Source organism: Procambarus clarkii, chromosome 41 (assembly GCF_040958095.1).
Source record: "Procambarus clarkii isolate CNS0578487 chromosome 41, FALCON_Pclarkii_2.0, whole genome shotgun sequence".
NCBI lineage: Eukaryota > Metazoa > Arthropoda > Malacostraca > Decapoda > Cambaridae > Procambarus > Procambarus clarkii.
In genome coordinates, this window is record NC_091190.1 from 18,111,909 (window position 1) to 18,125,496 (window position 13,588).

At 43.9% G+C, this 13,588-nt stretch overlaps 1 protein-coding gene across 1 annotated transcript in view; it reads right to left on the reverse strand.

The window, feature by feature from the left end:
* Nucleotides 1-13,384, reverse strand: part of LOC123761264 (uncharacterized) — a 40,241-nt gene extending 26,857 nt beyond the window's left edge. The window contains exons 1-2 of the mRNA XM_045747203.2: nt 13,140-13,384; nt 1-223 (exon numbers count right to left, since the gene is read on the reverse strand). The exon at nt 1-223 is cut by the window's left edge and continues 395 nt beyond it. Coding sequence (XP_045603159.2) covers nt 1-207 — 207 coding nt within the window. The 5' untranslated portion in view covers nt 208-223; nt 13,140-13,384. The remainder of the gene's footprint in view (nt 224-13,139) is intronic.
* Between the last annotated feature and the right edge of the window lie 204 nt (nt 13,385-13,588).

Consider the following 13,588-nt stretch of genomic DNA (forward strand, 5'->3'; position numbering starts at 1 on the left):
GCGGGCGTGGAGGCTGGTGGGCGGCATTACGGGATCGGGTGAGGCGGGCGGCTTCGGCCGAGAAAAGTTTAATGGCTCGGTTGGTGGGTGGGGTGAGGGTGGAGTAGGCGGCGTGGTTGTGGGCGTGTGGGTGGTGGGCGGGTGATGAGGCGGGGACGTGGGCGTGGGCGGACGCTCCCTCTTGACCCCAGACATGACGGCCAACATGACGCCCTCCACAAAACTGAAAATGAAAACGACATGCCATTAACCACAGTGGAATGAGGCCACACACGGTGGAATGACTAGTTACATATTGCTTTACATATTACAAACGTGACTTGTTACAGGTACATATTTCAACCACCAAACTCACTTCACAACTCTCAGTCCAATACTGGTATAACCCGCTAGACGGGGAAAGTGAATTATTAAATTGTCTTGAACATGGAAAAACCAGAGGTGTGTATATATATATATATATATATATATATATATATATATATATATATATATATATATATATATATATATATATATATATATATATATATATAAAGCCTATACTTGCATAAACGACAAGTGAAGATTAATAATCTTTGGACAACAAAGACAACATCTTTGGACAACATCTTTGTTGTCCAAAGATTATTAATCTTCACTTGTGGTTTATGCAAGTATAGGCTTATAAGCTGGACACGAGTTCTCTCACATTGACAGTGGCTTGACGAAAAATGCAGACTGACCCCACACTCATCTGGTGCCCTCGGGAAGTGGAGATGTTTGGGATGTATATATATCTCGAACTCTCTACTTCTTTTGTAGGGTCTGATGGTGTAGTGGGTTAAAGCATACTAGTTATGGCAGCTACTGGAAGGTAGTTGTGCTTTCTGGGTTCGAGTCCCACTGGTGGGTGTTGTCCAAAGATTATATATATATATATATATATATATATATATATATATATATATATATATATATATATATATATCGCGAGAGGTCTCCCAAGAGACCTACAAGTAACGCAAATTATCTTCTGATAATTACTTACTAACGCAAATCTAACACTGGAGAGACTGCTTAGAATCATCACCGGGAAAACTCCATTTACATCCTATACCAGGAACTAAATATCAACATAAACTTTCTCCGGTCAACCTGCGCTCGTTATAGCACGTCGTTCGCCTTTTAGACGCACCCAAGGCCCAAAAACTGACGTACAAGACGTAGCGTCTCCCGAAGTTGACGTAGCGTCCCGTTTTCTGTTGTGTGGGGGTCCTCTGGTTGGTTAGGTCAAGGGGGGGGGGGGGGAGGGTGCATTTTAGTACCACAATTTCTTGACGTTGGGGTACGCCAGCGAGAACAGGCTGCTCTGGTAGCGTCATGATTTGGTCGTAATGCAGCAGCATCCAGATGCCTCAACGCTCGGAGATATGACGCCTCAACGCTCGGAGAGATGACGCCTCAACGCTCGGAGAGCTGCTCTAATTGTCATCACAGACACGTGATATCGTTGGGGTGGATTTCTCTTTCGTCATAAAGCTTCGTGTTCCAGCGTCTCAGTGTTGGGTTCCAGAGATGACTGGAACGTCTTGGGCACGCTCTCCGCCTCTTAAAAACTGGACCAGGCTTTTAAAAATAATTTTTTTGTATGTAATTTGTTTTGTGTGGTTAATGTGTGTGGATTTTATCCACTGTTATAAAATTATACATTTTGAATGACTAATTAATCACAAAAAAATAAACAAATGCAAAGGTGTAGTAGAGGAATAGAGAACGAAGGTCAGGGAGAGAGATTTGGATAAATTAAGGTAGAATGCTTATAAAGAAGAATGACAAAGAAGGGAGCTGAGAGAGAGAGAGAGAAGGAGAAAGAGAGAGACTAGGCGGAGTGATGTTCGGAGAACATCTGGAACATCTGAGTCTGGAGAACATCAGAACATCAGGATGAAAAGATGAATTACATAAAAGTATCAACTGTTGTCTAGACGAAATCTGGACACACTCTCCTCGAGGAAAGGTCGCAGGCTAATGCTCCATCATTCCAAGGGAGGTTTGTGTCATAGGGATGATTGATTGATGAAGATTAAGCCACCCCAAGAGGTGGCACGGGCATGAATAGCCCGTAATCATAGGGATGGGGCGGTTGTAGGGAGCAGATTGGGACATAGAGACGTCTCGCTGATTGTGTAAGGTTTCTGTTTTAGGCCCAACCACTGAAGCAATAAGTAACAAGTGATATTGATACATTAAAAAGATTTATCTTTTTTTTTAATAATTGATTCTAACCCCCCTACACACACACACACACACACACACACACACACACACACACACACACACACACACAGGTGGAAACTTAGTACCCAAATGAGCCACAGAGACATTAGAAAGAGCCTTTTCAGTGTCAGAGTAGTTAACAAATGGAATGCACTAGGCAGAGATGTGTTGGAGGCTGACTCCATACACAGCTTCAAATATAGATATGACAGAGCCCAGTAGGCTCAGGAATCTGTACATCAGTTGATTGACAATTGAGAGGCGGGACCAAACAGCCAAACCTCAACCCCCGCAAGCACAACTAGGTGAGTACACACACACACACACACACACACACACACACACACACACACACACACACACACACACACACACACACACACACACACACACACACACACACACACATCCTGTCTCCTGTCTCCTGAAGCCTGTCTCCTGAAGCCCACATAAAGAGAATAACGTCTGCGGCATATGCGAGGCTGGCTAACATCAGAACGGCGTTCAGGAACCTGTGTAAGGAATCATTCAGAATCTTGTACACCACATATGTAAGACCAATCCTGGAGTATGCGGCCCCAGCATGGAGCCCGTACCTTGTCAAGCACAAGACGAAGCTGGAAAAAGTCCAAAGGTATGCTACTAGACTAGTCCCAGAACTAAGAGGCATGAGTTATGAGGAAAGGCTGCGGGAAATGCACCTCACGACACTGGAAGACAGAAGAGTAAGGGGGGACATGATCACAACCTACAAAATCCTCAGGGGAATCGACCGGGTAAACAAGGACGAACTTTTCAACACTGGTGGGACGCGAACAAGGGGACACAGGTGGAAGCTGAGTACCCAAATGAGCCACAGAGACGTTAGAAAGAACTTTTTCAGTGTCAGAGTAGTTAGCAAATGGAATGCATTAGGAAGTGATGTGGTGGAGGCTGACTCCATTCACAGTTTCAAATGTAGATATGATAGAGCCCAATAGGCTCAGGAATCTGTACACCAGTTGATTGACGGTTGAGAGGCGGGACCAAAGAGCCAGAGCTCAACCCCCGCAAGCACAATTAGGTGAGTACAATTAGGTGAGTACACACACACACACACACACACACACACACACACCTTTGGGTGTTGCAAAAAATAAAGCGTTTAGCTAAATTATTTAGCACACACAATCTGCGGTAATAATGTTACAATCTCGGTATTGTTGTCAAGGACGGCGAGTTTGCCGCCAGTCAGCGCCATTACTTCATTTACCAGAGGGGGGGAGGGGGGTGTTCGGTCCCTCAATTGGAACTCTATTTTTGTCCGTCCGGCAGTGTACCCCTGGATAACACCCCCCTCCCCCCCCATCAACACACACACACACAATCGACTTGAGAATGGTCCAGGACGGAGCGAAACGTCGTCGTCCCTTCACTTTCTAGTGTGTGGTCTGGTCAACATGATTGATGAAGATTAAGCCACCCAAAAGGTGGCACGGGCATGAGTAGCCCGTAAAGGTCAACATATTTGAGCCACGTTATTGTGACTACTCGTCTGCGTACCCTAGTTGGTGTGTCCCGGGTATGGTAACTCTATTGCTAGAGTTACAGTCTGTAACTAGTAACAATAACTATGTTTTTTTATTGTTATTATTTTCTACCACAGACGTGGCCACACATTTACAATGCTAACCAGCATATATACATTTTCTTCCGATAAGAACTGTATAAGTTGTTGGAGCTGGAAAGAGAAGATGCTTTTTAAGAAAGCAACCCAAGCAAACAGATGTCATGCTGAACTGTTAACCCGCGATTCGATTTGAAATGCGAAAAAAATGGAATAATACAATATCTTCAAAGATACATATTAAAGCTGAGGATAATGCACAGGGCCAGATACTCCTTAAAATAGAAACTAAGAAACATATATGATGAAATACATGCATCTTATTATAAGTATAAATTATTGGGACCGCTTGAAATCACTCAAACTGTATTCTTAAGAAAGCAAGGAACAGATACATAATAATTTACACTTGGAAAATATTTACACTTGGAAAATATTTACTCTTGGAAATTCTTTTACACTTGGAAAAAGGGAATTAGTTCGAATCCTGCACACGGGAATATATTCCAACAAGACTAGGAGGCATGGCAGGAAGTGCAAAATAGCCCATTTTAAAATTAGAGGTGCCATAAGGTATGCCATGGAAAATTACTTTCAACAACAATGGTTCAAGACTTTTCAATACTTTTTCTCTGAACATATTGTGCATAACTAGCCGACCTCTCACGGTGTTCAAAAGAGAACCCAACAAAAAAAACTCCAGAGATTACCTGATTAACTGAGAACAGCGGTATCCAACAGCCTGGCATCAGGGGGCCCCCTGAACACACTCTCTCTCAGGTGTCACCCAATTTTACCCTGGGCTTTCACCTCGTCAGGAAGCCGCAGATAAAATAAAAATCAAACGATAATATAATATCCTTCCTTCACCACCTGAACTACTAACACCAGCGGCGCTCACACTTGAGAGTCACCCGGTAATGAGGCCCTTCTCCATATGGAGAAGGAGCTCATTCTCCATATTGAGCCCCTTCTCCATATGGAGAAGGGGCTCAACGTCATACTATTGGGTATACGGCTCAGAACTGTCCCGTTGTTATGAGTCCACACCCAGACTGAGCCACCATGACTTACCCTCTCTCTCCTAGTCTTGGGCTGACCTCCTTATAGTTCACCTTTTAGTTTACTGTAGACTGTCGTCCCGCCTGCAATTATTTCTCTTTCCTCTTAAAAATCCTCACCAGGACAAGGTCAAACACGCTTGTCTAACAGACAAACATTTGTTACAAACAATAACGAATAACATGATATCAGGTAATGGTTCTACAAAAATAGCATCACTCTTCCCTATGAACAATACACCATGTTGATTGGTGTATTGACTTGAGAATCGACTTGAGAATGGTCCAGGACGGACCGAAACGTCATCGACCCTTCACCTTCAAGTGTGTGGTCTGGTCAACACCATGTTGATTGTCTCTGCTAACCTCCTGCTGCTGCTGCTACCTGCTCCTCTTCAGCACCCTGCTGTGCCTCAGTCACCTCCCCGTCTGGACTAGGCTGAGTACATGGCATTTAACACCATCAAAAAAATATCAACGCTTTCACTTTGCATTGCGTCAGGCCTGGTACATGAATCCATCTACCTCTCAAGTATATATTGTTGCCCTCACAAAAAAAAGGGGGAGGAAGTGAAGCCAACGTGACGTTATAGGCGAAATTCTACATTATAATCTTATCCATAAGACTTACCCACTCCGACACACCATCACCTCTGGTCAACCCAACCACTGATGACCTCATTATAACACCACACTCCATACCAGGCGTCCAAACGCCACAATACTACACCACCCACTACACATGCTACTCTACACAACACTCTACACACTACCCCACACTCTACAAAAACTACCATGCCCATGCACCACTCAACACCGCACTCTACACACTACCCCACACTCTACAAAACTACCATGCCCATGCACCACTACACACCACACTCTACACACTACCCCACACTCTACAAAAACTACCATGGCCATGCACTACTCTACAGTACATACTATGCTCCTTCTGTGTTCATGACCCCACGAGAGCGGGTCGGATAGCGATGTGTCACCGTCGCCTGTGGACCTTGTCCTCGGTCCTGCGAAGGCTGCTCTGTGTTATCTACCCTTGATTGCCAACTCCTCGTACCCCTACCTATGTTCTCAGCCGCTGGTGTGCTCTCCCCTGGCACACTCCCCGTAGGGTATGGCTCCTCACTTGCCTGACCGGTCAGTGTATAGACGCGGTCTGGGTGACAGGAGAACACATGCCCTGTGTTTAGCACCTTAACCTTCACTTCTGCATTCTTTTTGCTAATTACCCGACATGGCCCCACAAACTTGGGTGCCAACTTACCTTCTGCCTGAGCGTGCATCTGCTTCACGAATACCCTATCACCTTCATTGATCACCTTTGCTTGGACCTTGTTCCGCGCATTATAATATGCCTCTGCTACCTCTGTCGACTTTCTTAAATGTAGTTTCACCAAGTCAAATGCCTTGGTTGCTCGCCTACAGACAACACTTTTGAAGTCTAACGCATAGCATGGCGGTTGCTTGCTTGTGAACGTCGTGAACGGAAGTCGGGGATCGAACCCATGCAATAAAAAATGCGGGGTTTCTCCCACCGACCTATTGAACGCCGTGTTGAGCGCCGACTCCACCATCGACAAACTCTGATCCCATGCAAGCACATCATCAGCAGCCAAATGCCGCAGAATACTGATTACTTCAGCATTGTGTCTTTCAACCAAACCATTCGCCGATGGTCGATATGCCAGCACTGGAGTATGTTTGAATTGATACACACTCGCGATGCTTTGAAATACTTGATTGATAAACTCTGACCCTTGGTCTGACACAACTTGTTGAGGAGCCCCAAACCTGGTTAACACACTTTCCACCATGGCCTGGGTCACATCCTCTGCCGACTTAGAACGGAGTGCACTCACCACAGTGAACCGTGTGAGTGCATCCACTGCTACAAATATGTACCTCGCCCCTGAAAGAGCTTGTGGTAGCGGCCCAATGAGATCTATGTGTACTCTCTCGAAGGGAGTACTCACCTCCGGCCACCGACGCAAAGGTTCCGCCCCCAACCTATGTGCCTTGTACCTCAGACAACTGTCACAAGAGGCTACATAGACCTTGATATCTTTACCCATGGATGGCCAATAGAACCTTTGACGTGCCCTCTGCAACGTCTTGGAGTCCCCTCCATGGCCTGCTGCTGGGATGTTATGACACAGATACATTGCAGTCCTCTGGAACTCCGGTGTCAAGACTGCCTGGTATACTGGTTCAGACCGTATACCCGAAACCCTACCAAGATGATACAACACCTCATCTTCAACCACAAACTCATCCACTGGTGCTGGAAGTGACTTCCTCAACTGTGCACGCTGACCCCTCAAAAACTTCCTTACCTTCCCCCACAGGGGGTGACCTTCCTGACTCCGTATCAACTCCCTCACATTGCACGACACATCTTCCTCCCCCCTTTCACTCACCACAACCCGACGTCTACCATTTCCCGAACATTCCCTCACCAACTAAACCAGAACCACACTTCCTTCATCTCGCAAAGTGTTCCAAAACCTGTTTGCGCTGCCACCAAATATGTCGTGACGCTAAACCCCGGTTCATTCCGAACACAGCGATTACACAACACATAACACCTTGCCTCAGCAACCGTTACTACCACCTATACTCCTACACACACCAGACCCTTGAGGCGTACCACTAGGTTTGTACTGGAACACAATGAATGAACACATGGAAGGTATTTAAAGGCCGTCGTGTTTTGTCATTTAATTACAAAGAATAAACTCTGACAAATAATAACATATTAACATACTCTATTAGGTCAATACACTTCCAATACCCATAGACCACTTGACCTCTGCGATCACCACACACACTCGTAACTTCCGCCTGAGTCCCTAATACGGAATGATTACTACAACGCTCCACACCCGGTTAGTCTTACATTCAATACTCACATACTGCAGACTTAACTTGGTCACTAAGATCACAACAGGCTCTCGCATAGCTGTCTGCTACACTTCGCTGCTGCCACAAACGGAGACCTCGGAGGACTTGCTAGTTCAACTTCCACAACCAGACTCACTCCAGCCAACCATGGCCTCAATCATTTCACCACGCCTCTCGAGGAAGGTATAATCCGATTAACCTTATCCCTAGAGCGGTAACCTTGTTCCTAGAAGCCTGACGAAGAATAATTCCTCTTTCCAGGAATTATTAATTTGGCTAAACAGCTTCGGTCTTAATCCATTGACCTTTCTTAGATATGTGATCCATAGTCTGTCTACTTACATGTACTTCCAATCATCATTCGTTAAGTGTTGTAGTAATGATCCTCTAGCTAATAATTCCTACTAACTTGTGGATTACAACAAAACGCTCTGCATGTTAGTGGCTTTTCATAAATGTAAAAGTACCAAGGCTATGTAATCTCACCAACCCATTGTAACTTCTTGCAAATAAAAATTAGTATTATTATTATTATTATATTTTTATTATATTATTATTATACTAAAATAAAAAAAAATAACTTAGTTTTCAGGTCATTGTACATTTTGCGGTAAATGAGTTTTCTCTTTAATTTTAGAACGGAAAAAAAAACTAATTGGCATTCCGATATCCCGGATTTGCTCATGGTCGTGCATGTTCAGTAGCAGAGTAGGCTGCGCACTTGTAGCTCTAGCTTTAGTTAAGGCGTTTATAGGCTCTTGGTTTTTTCTTGTGAAGGCGACTTTGTCTTGGGGGACAGGACGACACACACACACACACACACACACACACACACACACACACACATGCACACATGCACACATGCACACACACACACACACAGACACACACACACACACACACATGCACACACACACACACACACACACACACACACACACACACACACACACACACACACACACACACACACATGCACACACACACACACACACACACACACACACACACACACACACACACACACACACACACACACACACACACACACACACACACACACATGCACACACACACACACACACACACACACACACACACACACACACACACACACACGCACACACACACACACATGCACACACACAGATAGATATGATAGAGCCTATTTAGAGCCCAATAGGCTCATGAATCTGTACACCTGTTGATTGACGGTTGAGAGGCGGGACCAAAGAGCCAGAGCTCAACCCCCGCAAACACAACTAGGTAAGTACAACTAGGTGAGTACACACACACACAATAGAATACGAAACAATGGGTATAAATTGGATAAGTTTAGATTTAGGAAAGACCTGGGGAAATACCAGTTCGGTAACAGGGTTGTTGATTTCTGGAACCAATTACCGCGTAACATAATGGAAGTAGGATCCCTTGATTGTTTCAAGCGTAGGTTAGACATATATATGAATAATTAAATTGGGTGGATGTAAATAGGAGCTGCCTCGTAGGGGCAAATATAGCCCTTATGCAGTTACCTTCAGTCTTATGTCCACAGCCCGCGTCACCACAACTGAGGAACTTCAGTAATTAAAAGTTTCATGACGGGTCATGAAACTATCTAACTATCATTTAACTATCGTCAAAACTGTTGCCCACTCTGATTTTTTCTCCCTAACTCGAGACATAAGCTGAAAGCGCAAAAGCCAGGGGTTCCTGATTCACGAAGCAGTTACGCAAGTATTTACGAACGTGTACGTCTTTCCTCAATCTTTGACGGCTTTGGTTGCATTTATTAAACAGTTTACAAGCATGAAAACATCCCAATTAACCGTTGTTATTAGTATAAACAGCCTCCTGGTGCTCTGGAGCTCATTAACTGTTTAATAATTGTAAACAAAGCCGCCAAAGATTGAGAAAAGATGTACAGGGGCCAGATTCACGAAGCACTTACGCAAGCACTTACGAACCTGTACATCTTTTCTCAATCTTTGGCGGCTTTGTTTACAATTATTAAGCAGTAAATGAACTCCGAAGCACCAGGAGGCTGTTTATAACAATAACAACAGTTGATTGGGAACTTTTCATGCTTGTAAACTATTTAATAAATGTAACCAAAGCCGTCAAAGATTGAGGAAAGATGTACACGTTCGAAAGTGCCTGCGTAACTGCTTCGTGAATCTGGTCCCTGGGGGTTATTTGAATAACAGGTGTAATGCACCTGCCCAAAGCACAGGGTCTGCTTCCTAATAACCTAACACGTGTGAGACGGTAAATTCCTCATTGACTCTCTTGCCCCATGGCTGAAACACTTGATTTGGGGGATATTTGTTCATGATTTTTTTTTAAATTCTTGTAACGTGTTTATTAAAAAAATGAGGATTGTTTTAAAATATTTAGTTCACTTGAAAGGGTTTAGAAATCATTCACTTGAAAGGGATTTATAAACCATTCACTTGAAAGGGATTTATAAACCATTCACTTGAAAGGGATTTATAAACCATTCACTTGAAATGGATTTATAAACCATTCACTTGAAAGGGATTTATAAACCATTCACTCGAAAGGGATTTATATAGCATTCACTTGAAAGGAATTTAGAAACAGAATAGCTAAACAATTTTTTTATCATATTTGTTTATAGTTTTAATGCAATATTTTTTTTAATCGTTGAGAGATAGAGTTCTGTGTTCCCTCAGGGTATAGATATCGTCTCGATGTATCTATACCTCTACTCAACTAGTTGTGCTTGCGTGGGTTGAACTTCGGCTCTTTGGTCCCGCCTTTGAACTGTCAATCAACTGGTGTACAGATTCCTGAGGCTACTGATCTCTGTCATAGCAACATTTAAAACTGTGTATGGAGTCAGCCTCCACCACATCACTGCCTAATGCATTCCATTTAAGTACCCCTGACACAATAACTGAAAAAATTATTTCACATATCTCTGTGGCTCATTTTGGGTACTCAGTTTCCACCTGTGTCCCCTTGAGCGTGTTCCACCCGTGCTAAAGAGTTTGTCTTTGTCCACTCTGTCAATTCTCTGGTTAAGAACCCCTAATGTAGACAGTGTTCCTGATATTAATTGATCATCCGCTTTCTTAAACAAGTAAAGTATCCGGTATGCAACAGTCAGGACATTTGAAATTTGTGATATTTGACGGTCTGATAAAGACCTTTTGTACCCTCTGTAATGCTTTTTGCGCTACCGCTCACAGGATGAGTATGGGGTGCACAATAAACTAGCCGCCTCAAGCGGCAACAATCAAAATCAAGTCTTTAGTTCACCTTTTTATAGACGTAGAATGAAGTCAAATAATGACTTTACCGTCATATTATACCACTTTACCGTCATATACCTATAGCTATAGGTTGTCTGATTAATTACCGTCATAAGCGGATCACCTGGATGAAGAGGAACTTTATAGTGATCTAGCGCAAGGGATTGTGATGTCAGGAAGACCCTTAATTCTAAGACGAACACCAAATAACATGAAAGAAGAGAACAGACGACTGTCAGCTAATCTTAAAGCTTCCACGACCCGTCTTAACTAGTATGTGTGCGCCATATGGTGAGTAATACATTGTGATACAGGGGGGGGGGAGGGGAATACAGACGGTTTGTGAGCCTGTATTCAGAGGGAAGGTGGGTTTATGGGTCTGTAGTCAGCGGGAAGGTGGGTTTATGGGTCTGTAGTCAGCGGGAAGGTGGGTTTATGGGTCTGTAGTCAGCGGGAAGGTGGGTTTATGGGTCTGTAGTCAGCGGGAAGGTGGGTTTATGGGTCTGTTGTCAGCGGGAAGGTGGGTTTATGAGTCTGTAGTCAGCGGGAAGGTGGGTTTATGGGTCTGTTGTCAGCGGGAAGGTTGGTTTATGAGTCTGTAGTCAGAGGGAAGGTGGGTTTATGAGTCTGTAGTCAGAGGGAAGGTGGGTTTATGGGTCTGTAGTCAGAGGGAAGGTGGGTTTATGGGTCTGTAGTCAGTGGGGAGGTGGGTTTATGGGTCTGTAGTCAGTGGGAAGGTGGGTTTATGAGTCTGTAGTCAGAGGGAAGGTGGGTTTATGAGTCTGTAGTCAGAGGGAAGGTGGGTTTATGAGTCTGTAGTCAGAGGGAAGGTGGGTTTATGAGTCTGTAGTCAGAGGGAAGGTGGGTTTATGAGTCTGTAGTCAGTGGGAAGGTGGGTTTATGAGTCTGTAGTCAGAGGGAAGGTTGGTTTATGAGTCTGTAGTCAGAGGGAAGGTGGGTTTATGAGTCTGTAGTCAGAGGGAAGGTGGGTTTATGAGTCTGTAGTCAGAGGGAAGGTTGGTTTATGAGTCTCCACCACTATATGTCACACGCGTTCGAGCCCCTTGTCTTAAAAACACTGATGCAATATGAACCTATATTTTACATGTCTTGTATTTTTTAATTAATATTTTGCATGTACAGCCCACTATAACAGTTCCGACGGCAGTTCTTATACTTAAGAGGAGTTCTTAGCTTCCCGAGGACATAGTCAAGATGCAGAAAAGCTTCAAGCTTTCTTGCAGGTGTCTTGGGCTTCTCAAGGCTCTGTGCTAGCTTGAAATATGATGCAAAGGCAAGATAAGGAACTACACAGGCTTGTAATGTGATATATCTTAGGCAAGATAAGAAGCTATACAAGCTTGGAATACAATTTCGAAGGCAAGATAAGGAACAACACAGGCTTGGAATATAATGTGTGAGCCAAGATAAGGAGCTATTCAAGCTTGGAATATAATGTCTAAGCCAAGATAAGGAACCATACCAGCTTGGAATACAATGTCTAAGCTAAGGAACTATACAAGCTTGGAATACAATGAGCCAAGATAAGGAACCATACAAGCTTGGAATACAATGTCTAAGCCAAGGTAAGGAACCATATCATCTTGAAATACAATGCCTAAGCCAAGATAAGGAACCATACCAGCTTGGAATACAATGTCTAAGCTAAGGAACTATACAAGCTTGGAATACAATGAGCCAAGATAAGGAACCATACAAGCTTGGAATACAATGCCTAAGCCAAGATAAGGAACCATACCAGCTTGGAATACAATGTGTGAGCCTAGATAAAGAACCATACCAGCTTGGAATACAATGTGTGAGCCTAGATAAAGAACCATACCAGCTTGGAATACAATGTGTGAGCCTAGATAAAGAACCATACCAGCTTGGAATACAATGTCGAAGGCAATCGACTCTTGTTTAAACACTTGATTAACCAATTCAACAGTCGCTATAACCTGTTGGCTCCAAGAGGTTATAGCGACAGAACACGTTACAACATCAACTTACCACAAGAATTCAGGACGGTGTTTCACAGTTCCGTTGAGGAAGGGGGGGTCGAGGTTGTAGTAGTGACACTGTTAACTAGCACGGTACACAGTCTACCAACACTCCAGGAACCACAATGGGGGGGGGAGGCTTGTTACACAGTTTAGGATCTAATCACATTAAGAGGCACTGAGAGCTTCACCGCCATGACTGTGGGCACTCCAGAGGCGTACTGCACAGTCCGCCACAGTCACCACACACACTCTCCGCCCACTCCCCCTCTCACTGCTACAGTACACATTTCATTTGAGGCAAATAACACCTTTAATGACGTTATTCTTCTGAAGATCATTACGGCTTGCGCCACAGTTGCCGGATAGTCTCTGGTTTGTCCCATTTATCTCTTTGGATTACTGGGTTTTGTAGTGTTTATTAAAATGCTATAGTGACTTGATTTTGTGTGGATTGAG